The sequence below is a fragment of the Bufo gargarizans genome, chromosome 5 (genome assembly GCF_014858855.1).
Source record: "Bufo gargarizans isolate SCDJY-AF-19 chromosome 5, ASM1485885v1, whole genome shotgun sequence".
Taxonomy (NCBI): domain Eukaryota; kingdom Metazoa; phylum Chordata; class Amphibia; order Anura; family Bufonidae; genus Bufo; species Bufo gargarizans.
Window position 1 is genome coordinate 475,739,149 of NC_058084.1, and position 27,560 is coordinate 475,766,708.

The 27,560-nt window shown below is 44.6% G+C and overlaps 1 protein-coding gene across 1 annotated transcript in view; it reads left to right on the forward strand.

Moving 5' to 3' along the window:
- PHF14 (PHD finger protein 14) overlaps nt 1-27,560 on the forward strand; it is a 174,336-nt gene that overhangs the window by 92,682 nt on the left and 54,094 nt on the right. The window contains exons 15-16 of the mRNA XM_044293783.1: nt 19,282-19,425; nt 21,861-21,980. Coding sequence (XP_044149718.1) covers nt 19,282-19,425; nt 21,861-21,980 — 264 coding nt within the window. The remainder of the gene's footprint in view (nt 1-19,281; nt 19,426-21,860; nt 21,981-27,560) is intronic.

Sequence of the window (27,560 nt, forward strand, 5' to 3'; positions counted from 1 at the left end):
CAGGCAAACACGAGGAGAACATAAAAACCCTGTCGGAATATTCATGCTGTCTCCGATTAACAGTCTATAATATTTATGTGAATAAATTAGAATCTGTAAAGGAGGGGATTCTGACCTATTATCATAAATACCAAGCTAAAGAGAGCTCGCGATCTGACGACAAAGAGAAGGCAGTGGTAAATCAAAATAATATATTAAAACTAATATATAAAAAAAAAATGGTGATAAATGAAATTCAATCAATGATGGGCAAATTTTTAAGAAAGCCCAGGTAATGTGGAGTGTGTATATATATATATATATATATATATATATATATATATATATATATATATATATATATCCTCTACAATGCCTTATTATGACAATCCCTCCAATTATATTTGAAGCAATTTGATACCTGATTTCTCTCAGCCAACAGATATACTAAACCCAAATCTGGTTTATACCATATTTCATCTTTTATCTATACAGATATATATATAGATGATCAACCATACAGGCCTAGAACTGAACTCGGTTCCTTGGAGATGATACCGTGTTCTCACCAGTATATTTACAATCTCCACCCCAGCCTTATTCCGAAACAGATACTATAAACAAAGTATGGTTAATTGAAGAAAAAAAATAATTATATATATATATATATATATATATATATATATAAATATTCTCCTATAAAAGATAGGTAAGTTTATACTATACCAGGGTATCGGCTAACAGAAATCAGTTGCAATATTCAGGACTATAATTCAGTGGAGTCCTATCTCCTCTCGGGGTGTGGTATTTAGCTCGAAAGAATTTTCAAGATGGCCTCTACTAGCTGGATTTCTAGTCAGATGGCTTCTTCAGGTAAGTGGATCAAATAGGATGGATTGGATGGATGGCCTCAATGAGATGATCAGGAAGATTTCCCCCTATCGTCTCATGCTGCCCTTTATATCCCATTCAAAATGGGACTGGTCAGGTTTCATCATGGACTAGTGACATCAGCTTATAACTCCACCCACCTATTTCGTAATTCATATCTTGATTTTACTCGACCACTAGATGACCTGGGAGATCGATGAGTACATTTTACCAGTACAGCTAATTTTTATATTTTCTTAAAAAAAAAGAGAAAAAACTGTGACTTTTGACCTAATCTTTGGGACAACATTTCCTAATATTAGAAGCAAATAAGAATGTGTATCGAGAGTTAGCCCTCTATTCACACAGACACCTTAGTATACAACTCCACCAGACATCCAATCTATTTCTAAATCCAGGACTAAACCCATCTTTTTGGGTTTAGAAAAGTGCCTTTTCTATTCATTGGGAGAGACCAATTTCTGCTGATATTTTGGTCTATTGTCTTAAAGTGAAGATACACTATATGTTCACGATGTCTCTCTACAATTCTCCAGAATGACTAACTCCCCGCACTGACAGAGTAACCTACATATTTAGACTATACAAGAAATTCTGCTATTTCTATGATATATACCATGAATATACTTACTAATAACATGTAATCTAATGATGTGAATCACTCTCTTTCTATTCACTGAAGATAAACTAAAACTCTTAGGCCTCTTTCACACGGGCGTTGCGGGAAAATGTGCGGGTGCGTTGCGGGAACACGTGCGATTTTTCCGCGTGGGTGCAAAACATTGTAATGTGTTTTGTACTCGCGTGAGAAAAATCGCGCATGTTTGATACCCAAACTTCTTCACAGACTTTCGGGCTTGGGATCGTTGTTCTGTATATTGTATTATTTTCCCTTATAATGGTTATAAGGGAAAATAATAGCATTCTGAATACAGAATGCATAGTAAAATAGCGCTGGAGGGGTTAAAATAAAAAATAAAAAATTTAACTCTCCTTAATCCACTTGATCGCGAAGCTGGCATCTCCTTCTGTCTTCATCGTTGCTGTGTGAAGGAACAGGACCTGTGGTGACGTCACTCCGGTCATCACATGATCCATCACATGATCTTTTACCATGGTGATGGACCATGTGATGAGCATAGTGACGTCACCACAGGTCCTGTTCCTGCACACAGCTAAGATGAAGACAGAAGGAGATGCAGACTGCGCGATCAAGTGGATTAAGGTGAGTTAAATTATTATTTATTTATTTATTTTTTAACCCCTCCAGCGCTGTTTTACTATGCATTCTGTATTCAGAATGCAATTATTCTCCCTTATAACAATGTTATAAGGGAAAATAATAATGATTGGGTCTCCATCCCGATCATCTCCTAGCAACCGTGTGTGAAAATCGCACCGCATCCGCACTTGCTTGCAGATGCTTGCGATTTTCACGCAACCCCATTCATTTCTATGGGGCCTGCGTTACGTGAAAAACGCACAAAATAGAGCATGCTGCGATTTTCACGCAACGCACAAGTGATGCGTGAAAATCACCGCTCATGTGAACAGCCCCATAGAAAAGAATGGGTCCGGATTCAGTGCGGGTGCAATGCGTTCAACTCGCGCATCGCATCCGCGCGCAATACTCGCCCCGTGTGAAAGGGGCCTTAGAAAGCACATTTCTACTCCATTGTCTTATCTGAGTAAATGCATTTTATTGTATCTGTCTAAACCTCTTTCACACAATAGTAGACCATACAAACATTTCTACACAGATACTTAATCTGGGAGTTGGCTATTTTAAATCCAAAGATTTTGAACTTCTCCTGCCCTTTCAAAACCAGACAAAATTGCTCCCATACAGCACAGATATATCAGTCCATATTGTAATCTGTATAGACCTTTATAAAATGGATTCCTATTATGCCCAATAGTTCTGACAACCCCCCCCCCCACACACACTCCTTTTCCGTTATTCCAGACTGTACTGTAAATAACTGGGAAAAAGGTCAAAATTTTTATGTCCATCAAAATATATATTTTTATTGGGCAGAGGATTCTACCTTCTCCGTTCATTCTGATAAGAAAGGTATTGTTTTTCCTTGGAATTCTGTTCATCAATTCTTCTTCCGAGTCTTTTCTTCGTCTCATAAGGCCATATCCTGGAAAGGTATACTATCACAGAGGTCCTGTGTCCAATGGTTTCAGCATGTAAGAAAAAGCAAAACTTGTCACCAATCATGCCGTTATAGCTGTGACTTTGTTCCCACGCACAATGTACCAATTTGGTATTTTTCCTAAGCTAAAATGGGGATATCCGGTATCTTCATCCAATGAATGTCCTTGAATCCAATTTCACAAAGATTTTCGGCTTTACACTCTCCTCTGTCAATACGAATCCTGGAACATCAGTAGCACGATTCCTGCTGAAGGATCCGGTTCGCTTACAGGTTCCGTCTTGAACGGGATCAACACCATCCATACAACGGCTGCATCTTTGGTTGTCATCCTCGTCTTGGTGGATCATGTCTTTGTTCAAACCGTCCTTTTTCTATAAAAGAAAATGAGTATGAATACATATTCTTTAATAATTTGATGCATACAGTTTCCCTAGCTTTGCTATGTATTAATACTTTGCAAGTAAACACAAAATCGGAACATCTGTGAACTGAGAGAAATCGGATTAACGCTATCCTTATTCGGTCTCTTTTTCAGCATCACCTTCTATGATTCTCAGTTGTGACCTCAGATGACATACTCACAATTGATTTACATGAACCCATCTTTCGAATCAATTTTCACCTTGTATACTGGAGGTGATATTTTATTAATAATGTCATACGGACCTTTCCAAGATGGAAGGAACTTCCTCTCTTTTACCCGATCCCGGGCAAAATTGTTGAGATACACTCTATCTCCTACCTCATACTCCTTCTTGGTAGTTTGCAAATCGTAATAAATTTTATTACTTACGGCGGCTTTCTCAAGGTTCTTCTTCTCCGATATGGAGTTATTACCAGGATCCTCAATATGCCTATAGAAGATTCCAAGTATAGGATCTTCCTTCTGGCTTTTAATCAGATCCTCACTAGTAGATTCTTGACTCCATTGAGCTACACTATTTTCAGTTTGTATTCTAGCTTGTTGTCTAGTGATAGCGTCAATGGGAATCACCTCTAAATTATCTACCGTATTTTTCGCCGGTGCGGCCCATAAGATGCATCTAGGTTTTTGGGGAGGAAAATAAAAAATATTTTTAACCAAATGGTGGGTTTGGAACTAATGGTGGTCTGTGGATGGCACTATTACTGGGGATCTGTGGATGGCACTGTTATGGGGGGATCTGTGAAGGACACTGTTATGGGGGGATCTGGGGATGGCACTGTTATGGGGGATCTGTGGATGACGCACTGTTATGGGGGGATCTGGGGATGGCACTGTTATGGGGGCATCTGTGGATGACACACTGTTACGGGGGCTCTGTGTCTGGCACTGTTACAGGGGGGATCTGTGTCTGGCACTGTTACAGGGGGGATCTGTGACTGGCACTGTTACAGGGGGGATCTGTGCCTGGCACTGTTACAGGGGGGATCTGTGTCTGGCACTGTTACAGGGGGGGGTCTGTGGCTGGCACTGTTACAGGGGGGATCTGTGGCTGGCACTGTTACAGGTTGGATCTGTGGCTGGCACTGTTACAGGGGAGATCTGTGGCTGGCACTGTTACAGGGGGGATCTGTGGCTCGCACTGTTGCAGGGGGGATCTGTGGCTGGCACTGTTACAGGGGGGGATCTGTGGCTGGCACTGTTACAGGGGGGGGAACTGTGGCTGGCACTGTTACAGGGGGGGATCTGTGGCTGGCACTGTTACAGGGGGGCTCTGTGGCTGGCACTGTTACAGGGGGGATCTGTGTCTGGCACTGTTACCGGGGGATCTGTGTTTGGCACTGTTACCGGGGGAAATCTGTGGCTGGCACTGTTACAGGGGGGGATCTGTGGCTGGCACTGTTACAGGGGGGGGGATCTGTGGCTGGCACTGTTACAGGGGGGGATCTGTGGCTGGCACTGTTACAGGGGGGATCTGTGGCTGGCACTGTTACAGGTTGGATCTGTGGCTGGCACTGTTACAGGGGGAGATCTGTGGCTGACACTGTTACAGGGGGGATCTGTGTCTGACGCTGTTACCGGGGGAAATCTGTGGCTGGCACTGTTACAGGGGGGGATCTGTGGCTGGCACTGTTACAGGGGGGATCTGTGGCTGGCACTGTTACAGGGGGGATCTGTGGCTGGCACTGTTACCGGGGGAGATCTGTGGCTGGCACTGTTACAGGGGGGATCTGTGGCTGGCGCTGTTACAGGGGGATCTGTGGCTGGCGCTGTTACAGGGGGATCTGTGTCTGACGCTGTTACCGGGGGAAATCTGTGGCTGGCACTGTTACAGGGGGGGATCTGTGGCTGGCACTGTTACAGGGGGGATCTGTGGCTGGCACTGTTACAGGGGGGGGATCTGTGGCTGGCACTGTTACCGGGGGAAATCTGTGGCTGGCACTGTTACAGGGGGGGGATCTGTGGCTGGCACTGTTACAGGTTGGATCTGTGGCTGGCACTGTTACAGGGGGAGATCTGTGGCTGGCACTGTTACAGGGGGGATCTGTGGCTGGCACTGTTACAGGGGGGATCTGTGGCTGGCGCTGTTACAGGGGGGATCTGTGTCTGGCACTGTTACCGGGGGAAATCTGTGGCTGGCACTGTTACAGGGGGGAATCTGTGTCTGGCACTGTTACAGGGGGATCTGTGTCTGGCACTGTTACCGGGGGAAATCTGTGGCTGGCACTGTTACAGGGGGGGATCTGTGGCTGGCACTGTTACAGGGGGGATCTGTGGCTGGCACTGTTACAGGGGGGATCTGTGGCTGGCACTGTTACAGGGGGGGATCTGTGGCTGGCACTGTTACAGGGGGGGGGGATCTGTGGCTGGCACTGTCACAGGGGGGATCTGTGGCTGGCACTGTTATATATGTGCCATCCACAGACCCCCTAGCCCATAACAGTGCCATCCACAGATGTTCCCCATAAAACTGTCATCCTCAGATTCCCCTCCGCCGCTCCAGTGCTGCAGTATACAAATATAAAATGTCTTATTCAATTAAAAGTGATTACACATGCCCCCTCACTCCTAATATTACGTGCATCCTAACAGCTTCTGTACAATGCAGGCCGGGAGGCTGGCGCGTCACTCACTGACGTCACGTGCCTGCTTCATTCATAAAGTAGGCGGCGCAGGCACGTGACATCAGGGAGTTACGCTGCCGCCCGGCCTGCCTGCCTGCCTGCATTCTACAGAAGCTGTTAGGATGTACGGTAATATTAGGAGTAGGGGGGCATGTGTAATCACTTTTAATTGAATGAGACATTTTGTATTTGCATAGTGCAGCACTGGAGCGGCGGGGCCGGACTACAGTGACTGCACAGCCCCGCCGCAATTGCCGGCCCCCCAGCTCCTCCTCCCAGTCCCTCCCCGCTCTCGCATACATCGCAGCCAGCGATGTAAAAATCTCAGCATTCGCCCCATAAGGCGCAGGGGCATTTTCCCCCCATTTTGGGGTGGGGAAGTGCGTCTTATGGACCGAAAAATACGGTATATCCACGTGGTCACCTTTTATGGCTCCTTGTTTGGCAAGTTTATCAGCTAGATCATTACCCTCTTTATCCATATTCTGGGTTTTGAAATGACCCTTGGTTTTCTTCCAATAAATGGTTAGACCATTACGTTGAACTAATTAATCTATGGCACAAAATAATTTAGCATGTTTCATCGGTTTATTATTGGACCGTAACATGTGATTCCTTTTCCATGTGGGCATATATTCAACAAAACTGTTTCGTACATAATTTGAATCCGTAACTATGACGAATCCTTTTGATATTGTGCTCTATAGCAGTGTTTCCCAACCAGTGTGCCTCCAGCTGTTGCAAAACTACAACTCCCAGCATGCCCGCACAGCCAAAGGCTGTCCAAGCATGCTGAGAGTTGTAGTTTTGCAACAGCTGGAGGCACACTGTTTGGGAAACGCTGCTCTATAGCATTCTTAACAGTTTGGTGTACAGCAGCTGATTCTGCTACCTGGCTACTTCTAGCACCAATACTGTATCCTACTGAAATATTAGGGCATTCATCTGTCCAAGTAATGCCAATTCCTGCCACAAATGTTCTTTCATCCCCTACAATGGTGTAATAAGCACAACCATCAATATAGACACAGGGAAGTAAAGGACAATAATCTTCATCATATGCTTTGTAAGGGGAAGATTTTTGTTCCTCTAGGAAATCCTCTACCATCTCATCCTTCTGAGAATGAGCGGCACAGTCATGAAGTTCGGCAAGTCCTTGGGCTACCGGACACTTTTTTTATTTTGCTTGTACCGGACTTCCAACGGCCATGCTTGTAAAGACTAGGTCCAAGCAGCGATTTGGCTATTAGACAAGTTACCATCCCTAATTTTCTCACTCGTATTGTAGGGGTTGTTGTGCCGTTTCAACAATGATTTTCTCACCCTGAATAAAACTTCTAAAGTTTTGAAGTGCCCAGACTGTGGCTAATAAAGCTTTTTCACAGTCGTTAAACTTTACTTCTACCGGTGACAGGGACTTACTTGCATAAGCAATAACGTTCTGCAGTTCATCCTGTTTTTGACATAAGACAGCACTAATACGAAGATCGGTAAAACCAGTTTCCAGATAAAATGGTTTACCCCCCTCTGGATAAGCTAGACATGGGGCTTGGGTGAGTTTTCTTTTAAGTTCAGTCACGGCTTGTTCCTGATCCTCCCGCCATGTCCACGGTATGACTTTCTTTAACAATGTTAATAACGGTTTACTGATCTCTGCATAGTTATCAATGAACTTCCATGAGTAATTTATTATACCCAGAAATGACCTTAGTTTACTGATATTGGTAGGCGTTTTAGATTTCATCACAGCCTCCACCTTTTTCTTCTGGGGATTCAGGCCTTCAGAGGTAACCTCATGTCCAAGGATATTGACCTTGGTCCGACACCACTGGGCCTTCTGTAAAGAGATTTCTACACCTGCCTCTCTCAGCTGATTTAGCACATGCCTAATCTCTTGGATATGCTGGTCAAATGAAGTACTTTTCATCCAAATGTTATCTACATAAGTTAAGTTTCCTCTTTCCGTAGCATCCGGCATAGCCTTATGTAAAAACACTGCAAATTGATGACCTAAGTTTATGTATCCAAACGGTAGCCTGGTCCAGGCAAATTGTTCCTTACCAAAGGTAAATGCCAATTTATGTTGGTCTTCAGGACTCACCTTGATGGTCCAATACCCTTGAGCACAATTTAATGTGGTAAAGATCCTGGCGCCTTGCATTTGTACCAAGCATTAATCTATATATGGCACGGGCCAGCCGGACAAATATAAACCTTTTCAGCAAACTCATGATATTCCTTAGCTTCCTGATCATTAATTGTATGATTAAAGGTAAGGGAGGATTCCTCTACTCTACAAGTACCTTCTTCAAGAATAAAAGGATATACTGAACTGATGGTGAACAATCCTTCAGGACAACAATAAAATGTTTGTTCAACCAATTGTTCTTCTGTTAGATACAATTCAGGTATTAGGCCAATAATTACATTCTGAAACCCAAAGGTATAATAATCTGAATCTAATGCCATACCAATGATTGTGTCTTTAGACAAATGGATTTCAGTTGGAATACCATTATTCACAATTATTTGGGTTTTAAAGGTTTGTAAATTCACCATAGGGGTAGGATTTACTGAAATACCTAATTGTCGCATTCCATTTGATAGGCATATCAATGCATCAGAATTCTTTAATTTTTGGCCTTTTGATACCTGAATGGGTAACAGGAAATTATTAGTACCTGGAGGGATGATTACATCTTGTGGTACTAATACACTGACTGCATATGGCAGTATCTGGGATGACTTGAGGGCTTCATGTTCATCCATACTCCTTTCAGGATTTTCTTTTAATCTTGTCCACAATGTGTAATTCACCATATCCACGTGTATGGCAAAACGATGTAATATACACTCACCTAAAGAATTATTAGGAACACCTGTTTTATTTCTCATTAATGCGATTATCTAGTCAACCAATCACATGGAAGTTGCTTCAATGCATGTAGGGTTGTGGTCCTGGTCAAGACAATCTCCTGAACTCCAAACTGAATGTCAGAATGGGTAAGAAAGGTGATTTAAGCTATTTTGAGCGTGGCATGGTTGTTGGTGCCAGACGGGCCGGTCTGAGTATTTCACAATCTGCTCAGTTACTGGGATTTTCCTGCACAACCATTTCTAGGGTTTACAAAGAATGGTGTGAAAAGGGAAAAACATCCAGTATGCGGCAGTCCTGTGGGCGAAAATGCCTTGTTGATGCTAGAGGTCAGAGGAGAATGGGCCGACTGATTCAAGCTGATAGAAGAGCAGCAAAGCATTTGTGAAGCCACAACACGCACAACCTTGAGGCGGATGGGCTACAACAGCAGAAGACCCCACCGGGTACCACTCATCTCCACTACAAATAGGAAAAAAAGAGGCTACAATTTGCACAAGCTCACCAAAATTGGACTGTTGAAGACTGGAAAAATGTTGCCTGGTCTGATGAGTCTCGATTTCTGTTGAGACATTCAAATGGTACGAGTCCGAATTTGGCGTAAACAGAATGAGCACATGTATCCATCATGCCTTGTTACCACTGTGCAGGCTGGTGGTGGTGGTGTAATGGTGTGAGGGATGTTTTCTGGGCACACTTTAGGCCCCTTAGTGCCAATTTGCCATCGTTTAAATGCCACGGGCTACCTGAGCATTGTTTCTGACCATGTCCATCCCTTCATGACCACCATGTACCCATCCTCTGATGGCTACTTCCAGCAGGATAATGCACCATGTCACAAAGCTCGAATCATTTCAAATTGGTTTCTTGAACATGACAATGAGTTCACTGTACTAAAATGGCCCCCACAGTCACCAGATCTCAACCCAATAGAGCATCTTTGGTATGTGGTGGAACGGGAGCTTCGTTCCCTGGATGTGCATCCCTCAACTCTCCATCAACTGCAAGATGCTATCCTATCAATATGGGCCAACATTTCTAAAGAATGCTATCAGCACCTTGTGGAATCAATGCCACGTAGAATTAAGGCAGTTCTGAAGGCAAAAGGGGCTCCAACACCGTATTAGTATGGTGTTCCTAATAATTCTTTAGGTGAGTGTATATATAAATGGGATATTGGAGCTCATTCAGTACCCAGGAATAAACGAGTAGCCTATTTACCTGCGGTAGAAATGGTTAACATACAATTCGCAATCACATTTATGATTATCAGAGTCATCATCCAAGTCATGGACCAAATTATCCTGAAGGCTTTGGACACCTAATTCCCTTGGGATTGGTTAATTGATGTAATAGATCCCTACTAATATAACTATTTTCATGGTGTAAATCTAATTTAGCCCTTTTAGTTCTTCCTGGGTCATTAACCTGTACTGGGAAGAACACCTCATCATCCACCTTTTCAATCCCCACTACGAATTGTTCATGACCATTGAACCCAGTAGGGTCAGTGGTTTCTGGATGAAGATGGATTGTGAGAACATCCCCTTCCAAACAGACATCTTTAACTCGTTCAGGAGCTACACATATGGTGTTATCCTCCTGTCCACCTACAGTGGCTTTAGGGGTTGCTTGCAGGAAAGAGACATCAGGGACTTGGCTATTTCTGAAATGTATTTTAATAGAATCTGGCCTTTCCTTTATCTCATGGCAGCTACGCCGACTGTGATAGGATTGTGACTGCTCATAATTTATGGGCATCCTCACTTGAGACCATATAACCTTTTTAACAAAATCAATACTAATAATTAATTGATCAATGGGCGTATCCACGATCAATGTGGGATGGCTGATTACTTTATTTCCCACTTTAAAATCCAGCTAAGCTCTACCTAATACCTTGAGGGCATTGCCTGAGACACTTACCAGGTTAGCATTAAAACTTTTTAAAATATAGCATGTCCTATTCTTGTCCGTTTTGCGGACAAGAATAGGCATTTCTACAATGAGCCGCCCATTACGTTCCGCAAATTGCGGAACGGTCGTGTGCATGTAGCCTTAGGCTGAATTTTATTTGGCTGGGAAGGCCTAGAGCTTTATACCACCTCCGCATAACTCATTTTGGGGCTCTCAAATATTCCCTGATCTCTTTTTATTGGATTTTTGAAATCTCCTCTCTGGAGACTCATCGCTATTTTGTAGCGTGGCATACAAAGTTGTACTCTCTGTTGGCAACCAAAGTTTTTCTGGGATGGTGATCCCTAGCCAAAATAAATTTTATTTTATTAGGCAAAGTGTCATAAAACAACTGGCTGAATTCCCAGTTTTCAAAATTGGAATCTTTTTCAGCTAAGCTATAAGCATTTTTAAGGACGAACAAAAATTCCCTGGGACTTTGATTTGGCCTGCATTTCAGTGTAAACATGGCCCTCCTGGCAGCACTAGCTGACCTATAGGGACCAAGCCAGTGCCCGTGCTGTGGACTGCAAATTGCGGTCCGCAATGCACTGGCACCTTCCGTGGGACAGACGCATGGGGATCGCAGACCCATTGACTTGAATGGGTCCGCGATCCCTCTGTTTTGTAAAAAGATAGAGCATGTTCTATCTTTTTGCGGTGTCGAGGAACGGAACCCCAGAAAGCACTCCGTAGTGTTCCGTTCCATGCTTCCGTTCCGCACCTCCGGATTTGCGGACCTATGGAAATGAATGGGTCCACATCCGTGATGCGGAATTGCCACGGAACGGTGCCCTTGTATTGCGGATAAGCAAATGCGGTTCGTGTGAACGAGCCCTTAATCTCTGACACTACCTCTGACCAGGTATCTTTGCCCATATCTCTGAGGGAATTAAAAAAAATACTGGTGCTTTGGCTTGAATACCCAGGCAATAAATTCAATTCTGTCACGTTCTAAGGCCTCATGCACACGACCGTTTTGGTCCGCATCCGAGCCGCAGTATTTGCGGCTCGGATGCAGACCCATTCACTTAAATGGGGCCGAAAAAGATGCGGACAGCACTCCATGTGCTGTCCGCATCCATTGCTCCGTTCCGTAGGCCTGCAAAAAAAAAACAGCGTCCTATTCTTGTCCGTTTTGCGGACAAGACTAGGCATTTCTACAATGGGCCGCCCGCTCCGTTCCACAAATTGTGCAAGGCGCACGGGCGGCTTCCGTTTTTTGTGGATCCGCGGTTTGCAGACTGCAAAAAACGGAACGGTCGTGTGCATGTAGCCTAAATGTAATGTTTTCATTGCCTCTTCATAAGTTTCTACATGATTGATTATGGAGTCGGATCCCTTTTTGGTGAATTGACCCACAGTTTCTTTTAGAAGCTTAATCACTTTGGTTGTATCAATCATAGGCTGTGACAAACTTTTAGAAGACCCAGGGGGTGATATGGGTTTTAACATAGGAATAGAACATTCTCTCAGGGACATTAGTTCTTCTCCTTCAGAGGGGCCACTATATTCACTTTCTGCCTCTGACCTCCATATTGAATGTCTAACTTTCACTTTAATGGCAGACTCTTCCTGTCTATACGGCAAATATGTTACCTCCTGGTTATCTATCTCGTTCTGTAACTTTTTATTGTCATTAGACAACTTCTCGCATTCTTCTTCTAATTCTGATTTTAATTGTTGACATCCTGCCAATTTTCTAGAGCAGGCATGTCCAAACTGCGGCCCTCCAGCTGTTCCAAAACTACAACTCCCAGCATGCCTGGATAGCTTACAGCTATTAGAGCATGCTGGGAGTTGTAGTTTTGCAACAGCTGGAGGGCCGCAGTTTGGACATGCCTGCTCTAGAGACTTGATCCTAATCTCTTTCCAGAGTTCTGATCATCTCACTGTTCTGAATATCTCTGTTTTCGGATTCTGATGATTTAGCAGACAATTTAGCTAATTCATCAGAAACCGTGGCGGCCTTAAATTCAATCTCACTTATTTCTTTCTGTACCTGATCAATCCCCTCAGCCTGTTGTTCATTTTTAAATTTTGCCTTCTCTAATCGTTTTGCGAATTCACAAATTACAAGCATAAATTCAGGCCAAGATCGAAGGATCATCGCATCCTTGTCCTTTTTGTGTTTAGCTTGAGCTATGCTAGAGATCTAATCCGCAAACCTGGATATCTTGTAATTGTCCTTTCCAGAATAGTCCCCCAGACTTTTAAATCCTCTTTGATCTCTAATCTGTCTTGAATATGCAGTAATACTTGATCTTTCATTGTTGCTTGCCTTTCTTTGTTATGCATATCAGTCCTTGCTTGTGCACCATTGCCTTCAGACATTTTTCACTTTTTATCAAATATATATTTTGCACCCCAAATCTTTTGTCAACTAGGCAGATCTCGGTGGGACCTCCAATTATGTTGGAATATTTATGCTATCTCCAATTAACAGTCTATATTATTTTATGTGAATAAATTAGAATCTGTAAAGGAGGGGATTCTGACCTATTATCATAAATACCAAGCTAAAGAGAGCTCGCGATCTGCGCTAAGTTAGACGACAAAAAGAAGGCAGTGGTAATTAAAAATATATATTTATTAAAGGGTTTCTGTCATCAGAAATAACGTTATGTAGCTGACTGACATTAGCGATGTGCTAATGTCAGCAGTACATAACAGTATGCTTTAAAACTACTGGTTAGATGCGGACCAGTATGCTAATGAGGCTATTAGGGTGTTGCTTCAGCACCTAGAGGCTCGGTCAACTCACCCTTTCGCATGCCCATGTACAATGGATAGATTTTCGAGTTCTCCTCATCGTCCCGTAAATCCTGCCCCTGCGCCGTCAGTTTAGTATTCGGCGCAGTGAGTGAAGGACGCGCTCCTGCTGCCGGCTTCACTCCCTGCGCTTGCGCCGAATACTAAACGGGCGGCACAGGCGCGGGATTTACAGGACGTTGAGGAGAACTCGAAAGTCAATCAAGTGTACATGGGCGTGCCAAAGGGTGAGTTCCTACAGTGTACAAGCATGACCACCACTGTTGGATTGTAGGGTGGTCGTAACCTTGGAAACAAGTAATGTATAATGTGATGGAAAAATTAAATCAAGCCAGGAAAGTAAGCAATATGGATAGTCACAATGCATTAGCCAGTGCCTTGTATTAACTTGTATTAAGTACTATGTAGTACTGTAGAGCCTATGGAAGATGTCCATAAACTACAAGCTGACTTGAACACTCTGAGTGATTGGGCAACTTGGCAAATGAGGTTCAATGAGGATAAATGCAAAGTTCTGCATCTTGGTCGTAATAATCTGTGCTTCATATGTCCTAGGGGATGTAACACTGGGAGAGTCACTTATAGAGAAGGATTTGGGTGTCCTTGTAGATCATAGATTGAATAACAGCATACAATGTTAATCAGCTGCTTCTTAGGCCACCAGGATATTGTCTTGCATTAAACGAGACATGGACTCGCGGGGCAGGGATGTAATACTACCACTTTACAAAGCATTGGTGCGGCCTCATCTGGAATATGCAGTTTAGTTCTGGGCACCAGTCCATAGAAAGGATGCCCTGGAGCTGGAGAGAGGAGAGCAACTAAACTGATAAGGGGCATGGTGGGTCTTAGTTATGAAAAAAAAATTAAAAGAATGAAATGTATTTAGTCTTTGAGAAGAGACGTCTAAAGGGGGGACATGATTAACCTAATATATAAAGCGGAGTTGAATGTATGTATGTGTGCATGTCTGCTTAAGGAATCTGCACCGTCACATTTACTATCTAAAAATTTGGCACACAGGTAGATCAGGTGTCCGGGAAGGTTTTAGACTGGGTCTCGGCTCTCTAGCATGTGCCGTTCCTGAGATATTCCCAAAAAATGCATTAGCCAATAGAAGCCTGGTCACATGACCCTCCATGCCCCTTATCAGTTTAGTTGCTCTCCTCTGTACTCTCTCCAGCTCATCCTTTCTATGGACTGGTGCCCAGAACTAAACTGCATATTCCAGATGAGGCCGCACCAATGCTCGCAGGCCCTTAGTCTCCACATACACACAGTTTTACACCAGGTTTCCAGAACAACCCAGCCTTTTTTCTTCACTGCTGTAGGTCAGCTTTAAAGGGGAAGGGCCCTGTGGATGACACTGTTAAGGGAGCGGAGTGCTGTGGAGGTCATAGTTCAGGGGGTAGGTAGGGTGGCCACTCAGGCTACCCTCAAAAGACGGATTTTAAAACCCTGACCCCAGGTTAGACCACGCCCCCCCCCCCCCCCCCAATCCGCAGCCGACAGAGATTGAGAAAATGAAGGTAAAAATCAACTTCTGATAGGAATATAAGGATGAGCACTCTAACAATTGGCATATATTTATAAATTATTTATTAATTAATGCAATTTGATAACGGTGTACTCAAGTTACAATAAAACAATGATCAATACGATAAAATGGAATGGAATAAAATAATATGGAATAAAATAAAGTAAAGTAAAATACAATTGCACTGGTATCAAGTGATTCTAAGGTATCCTAATGGAAATGATCGGGTCCTGATAGTCTAATGTCCGACAGACCAAAAAAGGATCCCAAGAGGTGGAATCGATACGAACGTAAGTCCACACTTTCCAAAGTCTATTGGAGTGAATAATGTAGTTGGTAGTCTCGTCGCATCTGTTAGTATTGCCCAGTGGGACTGTATATCACAACGGTATAATAACTGACAGCTTTCAGCTTTGCAGCTGCTTACCTCTCCTTCATATACCTCCTTAGTCCTGCCGGATGCTTCAGACTGGGTCGGAAGGGTTCGTCGGGTGCAGCTTTTTTTTCGGCGATTTGATGACCGAATTGCCGAACGCTTACCTCTAAACACTTTTGATCTTGCGGTGCAGAGGCAGCGTGTAAAGTCCTTGTTTGGTGTAAAGGGCTGGCGTCGCACGTTGCTTTGCCTAGTATCCGCGTTGGATGTTAGCGGGATACTGCCGACGTCACTTCCTGCAGTGACGTATTACTTCTTGTTAAGTCCAATGATTCCGGACTGTGGTTTTCCGTTCGTAGAGAATTTTGATTCCCAGCTTTGTTAAAAACCTGTTTGCATGGCCATGCAATTTAAAGAGATACTGACAGGTGTATGGCGCAGAAACCCAGACGCGTTTCGGGAGTTGTCGCTCTCCCTTCCTCAGTGGTTAATCAACTTCTGTCAGCTGCAGGGGTGGGTGGGAGGGAGGGAGGGAGGGTGACTTCCTCTCTGCAGCTCATGCTCAGACAGCACAGTGCTGCTGTCTGAGAGTGAGCTGTTCAAAAGGACATCCCTGTGTCTGTCCAGGCCCTGCGCCAGACCGAGGACAGGGAGTCTAAAAGCTGGACTGTCTGGCCTAAAACTGGACCTCTGGCCACCCTAGGGCAGGCTGCTGTGGAGGTCACAGTTAAGGTGACAGTCCGCTATGGAGGGCAGTTAAGGCGCAGATTGCTGTAGAGGTCACTGTTAAGGGTATAGGGTGTTATGAAAATCACTGATAAGGAGATGGGGTACTGTGGAGGTCACTAATAAAGGGGCGGGCGCTGTGGAGGTCACTGTTAAGGGGGCGGGCGCTGTGGAGGTCTCTGTTAAGGGGGCAAGGAACGGTGAAGGTCACAGTTAAGGGGGCGGTACGCTATAGAAGTCAGTGTTAAGGGGCGGGGTGCTGTAGACTTTTAAGGGGCGGGGTGTTATGGAGGTTACATTTTAAGGGAACGGAGCTCTGTGGAGGTTACTATTAAGGGGGCGGGTTATTGTGGAAATCGCTGTTAACGAGGCGGGTACTGTGGATGTCACTAATGAAGGTGTGGCCGCTGTGGAGGTCACTGTTAAAGGGGCGTGGTACTTTAGATTACACTATTGTATTGGATACGGTCTATCTTTTAACGACACACACAAACATGAAAGGGATTATCCGATTTCAGAAACATCCCCCCCATGTGCCAGACCCTAACGTCACCCGTGATGCTAAGGAGGTTCGTCCCCTGTCTGCCATTGGCTGACTCCGTATGTTTTTATTGGTGTGCAGGGAGAAGCAGCAACGGCGGTGCGGGGACGAGGAGCAAGTATATAACCTGTGAGGGGCCCGACACATGGGGGAGATGTTTCTGAAATCAGATAACTCCTTTAAATGAAATTTACCCGTGCGAAGTCGGGTCCTTCTGCTAGTACAAATACTGTATATACAGTGTCGGACTGGGGTAAATAGGGCCCACCCAGTTTTTTATATAAACATAGGCTGGTTGAGGTGTTGTACACTGAATATATGTATGTTGTGCAGTAAATCTAATGTGTTATGTGTCACCTGTGCAGGGGGTGGGAGACTAGGGACCCACCTTGCTCAGGGGCCCACCGGGGGATTCCCCTGTACCCCTGTGGGCCAGTCCGAGCCGGTGTATATAAATGGGCCGTACAAAAAAAATACAGTAAAAAACTGTTCAAAAGACCAAGGGGCACTGCCTCCGATTGGAGAAGAAAAAGTTTAGTGTCTAGAAGCGTCAAAGCTTTAATGTAAGAGCTGTAAATCTGTGAAACAGTCACCTCCGGACGTGGTCACAGCAGGAAAAGTGGGTACTAAAAGGTTTAGACAAATTCTTAAAAATAAATGTTTTTTCTCGCTCCTCTATTTCTAACATTCACGTCCCTTACTTATTCCTTGGTTGAACTTGATTGACTTGTATCTTTTTTTTTTACTGTTTTTAATATGTACATTAACTATACAAAGATGCAAAAATCAAGTAACAATAAGATTAAACCGATTTTGGAACATGACAGCTGGAGATGACTGGGATCTACATTTACTAGACTTTTTGATGGACATGCCCTTTAAATTCTACAGCGCACATATCACATAATTGTCCTGTGGAGTGTATTATTATTTCTTCTTTTTGCTTGTGTCGTTAGGTTGCTGTTATTGGAATTAAATAACCAGTGCTCCATGAAATGCTTTTTAACCTTCTTTTTTTTCCTCCCCCGTGTCCTGTTTTCACACTTTCTGAAAATGCCAATAATCCTAGACGCTACGCATGGTGCACTGACTCTAGCGATGTTCAACTTTCATCCCGCCACCCGCTCTGGTCTTTAAGTGCAGATTGTACCTTCTGATGCATGTTGACTCAATTCCCGGCCTCATTGATTTGATCTTCTAACTTTTTTTTTCCTCCTTCTTTCCCCTCTCCTTTCCTTTGCTCCGAGATAAACCTTGAAGAGCATCTTGTAAAGAGGACACAGCTCCTCTAATAGGTTCTGTTATAATGAATTTAGGACGGGGAGGGTCACTTATCGGCGAGCTTTATAGATCAAGAGGACTCGTTTGTACAAAGACATGAAAGGTCACGGGGATTATGGGAAAATCAGATACTTGTAGCTTTCAGCTTTGGAAATCATTACTTTTTTTTTTTTTTTTCTTTAACGCTCTTCTCCTTGCTTCAAAATGCTTCATCACTGCTTGAGTGTGATGTGTTTTCCCTAAGAGGAACTCAGTATTAGGTCTTTGGGGTATTTAAGGGGCAATCGTAAAAATTCAATACAAGTGGCTATCAGGTCTGTGGCGGTCTGACTTCGAGCACCGATCAGCTGCTTTGACGGGCTACTGTGCTGTGAAATAGCACAGCTCCATACACTGGGTAGTGGCCAAGAGAGGTACTGCAGCTCTGCTCAGATTTTGGTGAAGCACTGCAGTACCATTTATGGCCACTGCATACTCTGTGGAGCTGGGCACTTCCAGTGACTTTTCTGCAGCACAGCAGCCCCTTCAAAAGGCAGTTTGGCACATTGATAACCTAACATTAGAATAGGTCTCTATGTACTTAAAGCGACCTTCCAATTCAAGAAAAAAAAAACAAAAAAAACATTAACTGGGGAGTATACAGAACATTTACATGGTGACCTTCTTTCAAGAGTTGATCCTGCTGGCAGGTGCCCTTTAAGGCCGAGTTCACACGAACGTATGTCGCTCATGCTGCGGCACGATCGCCGGCCGTAGGTCAGCCACATCGGATCGCGGACCCATTTACTTTAATGGATCCGCCCGTTCCGCTAAAAGATAGGACATGTTATATCTTTTTGTGGAACGGCCGCATGGGACGTAACCCCACGGTAGCACTCCGTAGTGCTTCAGAGGGGTCCCGTCCTGTGCGGCCGTTCCACTATTCCGGATTTGCGGACCCATTGAAGTGAATGGGTCCGCATCCGTGATGCGGAATGCACACGGAACTGTGGCCGTGTATTGCGGCCCGCGATTTGCGGGCCACAATACGGCCACAGATCACACACGTTCGTGTGAACTAAGCCTAAGAGTAAGGACATTGACGCAAGAGAAGGTTTTGCTAAATCCGTTTGTGTTTCCTCCTGTATCTTTCAGAGACATTGCTTTAGAGGAAGGCGGAAAAGCGCTCAGTTACAATATGAACTTTCAGAGGATCTAAAGAAAGAGAAGGTACCAGCAGAGACCGCCAAGCAAGCAGAGATCCTTCCTGAGCAGGCGCCGAGGAGTGAGATTTTGTCGGTAATGTGAATACTTTCACTAATAAGCAGCAACTGGACAGTCTCGGTAAATATGGCATTAGTGGCCGAGATATAGCCATTTGTGCACAGATCTTTGTCTTACGGAGCTCATTAGCAAAGAGCTTCTTGGCCTTTTAACTTAGGTTAAAGAGTGTTTTCTCATCTTATACCAGGATCCTCTATTGAATGCCACCACTTTAGGATCAGTGGGGGGTCTGACTTCTGGGACCCCCACTGATACAGGCCTGGCATTGTAAGCTTCCACTTAGACTCATAATGCCCAATTTGCAGATGTTTGGTCGCTTTGCATCCCAAAAAGGACTAAAAAACAAGGATCAAAACGTCATTCATACCCCAAAATCATACCAATATTACTACACCTCGTCCTGCAAAAACATAAAATAAAGCAAGAAGCCCTGACACAGCTTTGTAGACGGAAATATAAATAAGTCATGAGTGTCAGAACATGGGCGTGCAAAAAACATTTACTTTCAAAGTCGTTTCATAATTTTTTTTTTTTAATATTAAAACCTAACAAAAACATCACCGATGGACGCATGTGGTCTAATTTGTTATTGCTGTAATTGTACTGACCCACAGAATAAAAGTATAGTGAACCCTTCACTCCCGTTTGGCTGTATGAAAAGTAAAACGTCATTGCTTTTGGAAGCTGGGAGGAGAGAACAAAACAATTTTTTTTTTTTATTAAATGGAAAATGGTCTTGTCAGGAAGGGGTTAAAGGGGTTCTCCTGGATTTTCATAATGATGACCTATCCTCAGGATAAATCATCAATGTGAGTTAAGCGGGGTTCCAACTCCTGGGACACCGTCAGTCAGCTGTCTGAGGAGGCTTTGGTGCTCCGGTGAGCAGCACGGCCTCCTCGCAGCACATCGCCGCGCTTGGTATCGCTGCTCAGCCCATTCCCTTTACTGACGAATGTGAGGCCTAGTAAGCGGGCTAAGTGCTCTCAGAGCCACAGCCTCTTCATGCAGCCATCGGCAGGGGTGATGAGAGTTGGAGCCCCACTAATATCATATTGATCCGCAGGATAGGCCATCAATATCCCAGAAAACCCCTTTAAGCTTTTTTTTATTTATCGTAATTCCAGCCCACCAATGACAGTGAGCCAGGCTTTATAGTAATCAAGGGGTTAACAGGGGTCCATGTGTAAATGACTGGACACCACTTTCATCAAAGCTATGCCACCCTCCCCCTTCCCAAATGGTTTGTGAGTGACCATCAGGCTCCTTACAATGTTGTGGCTTCTCCTTCTCTTTGACTACCTTGTCCAGAGCTCTGGAGAAAGTTTCGATGAAAGCCACACGGAGTGAGCGCATGCACTAAAACGTGCCTTCAGTGATTAAATCTAATCTTAAAAATGGGTGCTTTAAGCACTTTATTAGCTTTATTCACTTGTAGGCTGCACACTTTATTTAATTATGGAGCAGAGTACTACTACAGCCCTTTACTTCCTTCCCGCCGACGTCTTCTGCAGAAGCAGATAGATTAAAGAAATGGATAAAGAGAGATAAAATAACTGGTGTGTCCTGCCGATAGAGGGAATTACAAGCAGTTGGTGTGTTTGTTGAGAGAACCTGCTGACTAATAAAGTCTGGTGATTACAGCAGCCTCTGCAGTGTTTAGAAGTGTACTGCGTGGGAGTAGCAAGAGCAATGTTTGCTAGCAGGCTTGCAGCTTCGGTACACGGCAGACAATGACGACAACGTCATTTTGTGTATTAGGACAGAGAAGTCTTCAGCACAAATGACCAAGGTTTGAAGGGGAAGGCTCAGATAAGCAAGGATAAGCCAGCTGTCCGAAACGTGTAGGCATTGTTTGGATCTTTTTGCAACGACTTATGTTTTTTTTTTTTTTAAATAAAGCTCTGATTTATGGATTCTGAGATGCTGGACTATTTTCCACTTTAGTTTTTTACTTTTACAAGCGGAGTCCGTGCAGCACGGATCCTGGAAGCACAAGGAATGGCGTGCTGGCTACAAACTTTTTTTAAGCTAAAGTACTAACTTTTTTTTTCCCATGGACCACAAAAGCAAAGTCTGAATAATAAATTCTATCAGTCAGACATTGAAACTCTCATACTTGCTCTTCTGGCTTCTTACCTCCCAGGTCCTTCACATGAATCCGGCGCTTGTGCTGAGCTCTGAATTGTGTTGTCTGTTCTGGATGTGCTTGTATAAATCCTTCCAAAAATAAAAAAATCTAAGTTCCCAATCAGCGGCTATTATGCTGCCGTTCTTCTGCTGCATGCTCTAATAAATAGATGTGGTCGCTGCTCAAAGAAAACCTTCTTCTTCGTTGGTTTATTTGTCATTTTTGCTGCAGTCAGGATTTTACTTGACAATTTAGTTTACGATATTTATATTTTTGTAACTTTTTGTATGTTATTTCCCCCCCTTTCTGTGTTACATCTCAGTTTGGCAAAGCGAAGCTTATCCGAAAGACCACCTCTGTGACCAGATTTCGATTCCATCACGTATTATGCAATTTGTGTGAAGACCACCCCTCTAGAAGACCACTCTTTAATGCAAATTGGGTGAGGGGGGGTATTTAATCATAAGGGAATCCTAAGATTGTGATGATCTCGTAGCCCCTACTGTAGGAGTTCATTTTTGAAATATTATCAAGTATTTATTGAAATCGGTGGTCCAGCCGTTACGGTCGAAGCTAAACCGGGCCACTGTTCCTTTCGAATCGGGGGATCCAAAGCGGCATTATATAAACATGCAGAGCTCTTATAAGTATCTATACAATAGACAGTAAATTAGGGGAACCCGTAGGTTTTCCTTACCCCATCACATGAAAAGAAAAATGTTCCACCCTAGGTGTCAGAAAGGCCAAAGGTAATGTCTCTGGGATGTCCATATGCTCAGGATAGGTTAATATCTGATCGATGGGGGTCCAACTCCCGGCCAAGGCTGTGGCACTCCGGAGCCCCACGGCCTCTTCCTGGTCACTTGGCGTATTTGCAGCTAAGCCCAATTCATGTGAATGGGCCCTCACTGCAATGTCAGACACAGACACTTTTACAGTAGACAACTCTGTGTTTGGTAAGCTGCCAGGAGGCCGCAACACTGGTCGCAAGCATCGCAGCCTTTTCAAACGGCCGATCCACCAATCCCGAGGTTAGGTCAGTAGGGGTATTGATATCCTGGAAAAATCCCTTTAAGTTTATTAAAGGGATTAAAAAGAAATGGCTATTGCCAAAAACAGGACCACTTGCGTCCATAAGTGATGTCTGATACTGCAGCTCGCCGCCATTCACTTCAAAAGAGCTGAGCTGTAATACCAGACTCAACCCATGGACAGGTGAGGCGCTGTATCTGAAAAAAATACATGTTTTTCTAATCCTGTACAACCTTTTCAGGGGGTAATGGTAAGAACTCTGGTTTAGAGCAGTGAATGGGTTAATACCAAGTTTAAAGAAGTTGTCCGGACTCTTACTATTGATGACCTAGCCTCAAAATAGGTCCTCAATATCAGATCGGCGGGGTCCGACACCCAGCCCCCCCGCCGATCAGCTGTATGAGGAGACTGCACATGCAGTGCGCACATGCCTTCTCCCTTCTCTCTGCAGCGGTCTCCCTGTCACAGCTTGGGCGTGTCAGTTCTGCTGCAGTTCTCTCCCCGTCACAGATTAGGGGCGTGTTCTCTCCCTATCACAACTCGGGGAGTATTTTTCAGTAGACCTCAGATCAGACCCCCAATGTTAATAAGACCCTCAATAAAACCTCAGATCAGACCCCCCAGGCCTCAGATCAGACCACTCATGCCTCAGATCAGCCCCCCCCCAGGCCTCAGATCAGCCCCCCCCCCAGGCCTCAGATCAGCCCCCCCCCCAGGCCTCAGATCAGCCCCCCCCCCAGGCCTCAGATCAGACCCCCCCCCGCCTCAGATCAGACCCCCCCCCCCCCCAGGCCTCAGATCAGCCCCCCCCCCAGGCCTCAGATCAGCCCCCCCCCCAGGCCTCAGATCAGACCCCCCCCCCCGCCTCAGATCAGACCCCCCCTCCCCAGGCCTCAGATCAGACCCCCCCTCCCCAGGCCTCAGATCAGACCCCCTCCCCAGGCCTCAGATCAGACCCCCCCCCCCACCCCATGCCTTAGATCAGACCCCCCCCCCCACCCCAGGCCTCAGGTCAGACCCCCCCCCCCCCCAGGCCTCAGCTCAGACCCCCTCCCCCCCCCCCCCCCAGGCCTCAGCTCAGACCCCCCCCCCCCCCCCCCCCCCAGGCCTCAGATAAGCCTTTATGCCATAGATCAGCCTCAGATCACATAAAATAATAAAATCCACTGACCTCTCCTGCTCCGGACGCCACCGCTCCTCACCTCCAGCGCTCTCTCTTCTTCCTGCTGTTGACTGTGCTGTGACCCGACACGTAGAGCATGAGATCAGAGCGCCCTCACGCTGTGCACCGCCACAGCACAGCCGACGGCAGAGGAGCAGGATGCGGTGAGTACAGAGCCCGGGGACCGCTGCAGTATCCAGGTGTAGGTTTAAAAAAAAAAATATCAAGATTTCTTTGTTGGGCGACCCCTTTATAGGAGGAAATTGTTAACTTCTCAGTGTGAACATGAAGATAGCTGAGATATACAGGGGCGCAACATGGAAGCATTATTATAGACCCTGAGAATGGGTTTGTTTGAGCCTCTCGTTTTGGCGCACACCTACCACCTACCATTCCGTATTTTTTTAACAGAAACATATAAAGTTCTGATAAGTAATTAAGTTCTTCCATAGAAAACCGTCCTTTAGTCTCCCCCCTCGCCAAACGCGGCCTCCGCCATGAACACGACATCATTTTCACTCCGCTCAGGAATCTGATTTATAGCAGGACCACGAGGATCTGAACTGTAATTAAATTATGTTTGAAGCCACTTTCTGCTTTCTCTTCGTATATTCACTGCATTTTTTTATGTGGCCGCCAAATATTAAGTATTTTATTTTTTTTATTTTTTTTCAACTCTGCCTCAAATGTAATAAGTTTTAATCCCCAACAATCGTCTTTCGTTTTTATGGACTCTCTTTAGTGGATGTAAGATGCCGTGTTTAAAGCCCTTGAAGGCTTGAAAATAAATTAAATGAAATCATTAATTTCCGGTCGTGTTGATGACGCAGGATTCATTTAGGATAACCTGCCGAAAGCTTTCCCAATGAATGTCTCCTTTTTCATAGTTGCCGGTGCCTTTGCAACCTTGTTTCCCAGGTTTTGTTATGATAACCCCCACCATCTCTGGTGTCATGCACATTTCACCCTGCGTTGGAAATTTCCTCCTGAATCTGTATGAGCGGTCATTCATTTTTTACAGGTTTCCTGGAAAACAAGTCTGTGTAACATGGAGGGGCAGTCTGCTGTACTGCACTTCCTGAGTTATGCTTAAAGGGCATCTGTCAGCAGTTTCTTACCTATGACACTGGCTGACCTGCTGCATGTACACTTGGCAGCTGAAGACATCTGTGTTGGTCCCTCGTTTATATGTGCCCACATTGCTGATAAAAATTATAATTTTGTATATGCAAATGAGTCTCTATGTGCAACGGGGGCGTTCCCTTTACGCCTAGAAGCTCCACTTTTTCTGCACTTTGACTTTAGGAGAAGTTAGGGCCAGGAGTGGTCACATATTCATTGCGTGGTTCTGTCAATCAGGGTGCAGAGGGCGCGGCAGTTGCAGAGTGTCTAGGAGTAAGGGCGACGCCCCTGTTGCTCCTAGAGGCTCATTCGCATATAATAAAACATCATTTTTCTCAGCAACGCCGGCACATATGAACATGGGACGAACACAGATGCCTTCAGCTGCCAAGTGCACTTGTAAAGCAACTTTCACATCTGCGTTTTTGCTGTCCGGTTTTGAGATCTCTAAACCACAGTAAAACGCATCCGTTTGAATAATACAAACCGATGCACCCGTTCAGAATGTATCCGGTTGTATTATATCGAAAATGAACATTCTGGATCCGGCACTAAAACCATTGTAAGTGGTTATATGTCCGTCATGGGAAAGCAACAAACCAGAACGGAATACATTAACAATGAATGGGGACAAAACGGAAGCATTTTCCAGCGTTTTTGAGATCCTCTGCCGGAAAGGAAAACGTGGATGTGAAAGTAGTCTAACAGGTCAGACAGTTTTATAGGCCACATCTTCAGATGTCCTTTGAAGGATGATGTTTTGCCAGACAGCACTTTATTTAACGGGGTTATCCCATGACTAATGTAATAAATGAAAATCAGACATCATGTAGAACATGACAATCTCTTTCTAACAAAGCTAGAACCAGCCCTGTACCTCACATGGAACCAGACATCTTCACATTTATTGCTCTGCTAGATTTATATCAAACTGGCAGCTCAAGGGGAGTGTTCATTCTGCTACAGCTCAGGGGGTGTGTCCCTGCTCTGCCTATCACAGCTCAGGGTGTGTGTCCATGCTCGGCCGATCACAGCTCAGGGGGTGTGTCCATGCTCGGCCGATCACAGCTCAGGGGGTGTGTCCATGCTCGGCCGATCACAGCTCAGGGGGTGTGTCCATGCTCGGCCGATCACAGCTCAGGGGGTGTGTCCATGCTCGGCCGATCACAGCTCAGGGGGTGTGTCCATGCTCTGCCTACCACAGCTCAGGGGGTGTGTCCATGCTCTGCCTATCACAGCTCAGGGGGTGTGTCCATGCTCTGCCTTTCACAGCTCAGGGGGTGTGTCCATGCTCTGCCTATCACAGCTCAGGGGGTGTGTCCATGCTCTGCCTATCAGAGCTCAGGAGGCAGTTGAAGGATGAAACTGAGCATGTGCGGCCGTCAAAGTGAACAGGACAAAGAAATAAATAAAAAAACGAACAGCAGGTGGCGCTGAACAGATACATTGTATTGAATAACTCACTGGCTATGATAAATGTTTAATTACATGCAAATTAAAAAACAATTCAGATCCAGGTGCTGGTTTGAAAACTGTAGAATATTTTTTTGTGGGAGAACCCCTTTAAGCACATTTATGGGATCTGTATTAGATAAAATGACTAAATGCTTCCTCACCCTACTTCCTGATTGGGGGTGGCATGTTGGTTGAAAGGGAAAACTAGGGGATGAATAAGAACAGAAAGAGGTGAGAAAGAGAAATTAGGAATTGTGAGAGAATTGGTGATGGGAATAGAAAAAGAAGGGATTTTAGGGAGAAAAATGGAAAGGAAAGTGGAGGAGGTTATAGAGAATGATGGAGATGGGAACATGGAGAGGAATAGAGAGAGGTGAGAGGATAGAGAAGAATAGAGAGAGGAATAGAAAGATGGAACCGAGAGAGATGAGAGAAGATAGTGAGAAGAATATAGAGATGGGGGATGGACAAGGATAGAGGAATGGAAAGAGATTGGAAGATGGAGAAGAACAGACAGATGGGAGGACAGAGAAGGACAACAAGAGGAACAGATAGAGATGGAAAGATAGAGAAGAATATAAAGAGGAATAGAGAAATGGGAGGATAGAGCAGAAAGAGAGATGGGGGATAGAAGAGTGGAAGGGATGGGAAAGTATAGAACAGAGAAGGATAAAGAGAGGAACCGGGCGATGAAAGAATATGAATAAAGAGACTGGAGGGTAGAGAGGAATAGTTAGATGGAAGGATAGAGGATGACAGGATAGAGAATATTAGACATATGAATAAAAAGATGGAAGGATGGAAAGATCAATAGAGAGATAGGATGATAGAGAAGGATAGAGAGATGAGAGTAATAAAGAGGGATGGTAGAATAGAGAAATGATGGGATAAAGATTGAAGAGGAATGGAAAGAGATAGAGATGGGAAGATAGAGAAGAACAGAGGGGTCGAAGGATAGAGGAATAAAGAGATGGAAAGCAAGTAAGAGCAATGGAGAGAGAAAGGATGATAGAGAAGGTTAGAGCAAGAAATATAGAGATTGGAGGATAGAGAGAGATGGAGGATGGAGAGAGTAATAGAGGAAGGGAGGATAGAGAAATAAAGAGATGAAAGGATAGAAATGACATTAGAGAGATAGAGAATAATAGAGAAGGAGAGAGATGAGATGCTGGAGAGAAGTTGGAATAGATAGACTGGAGGGTAGAGAGAGGGAATCGTGAGATATGGGAGGGAGCCAGAATGTTTTTCTAG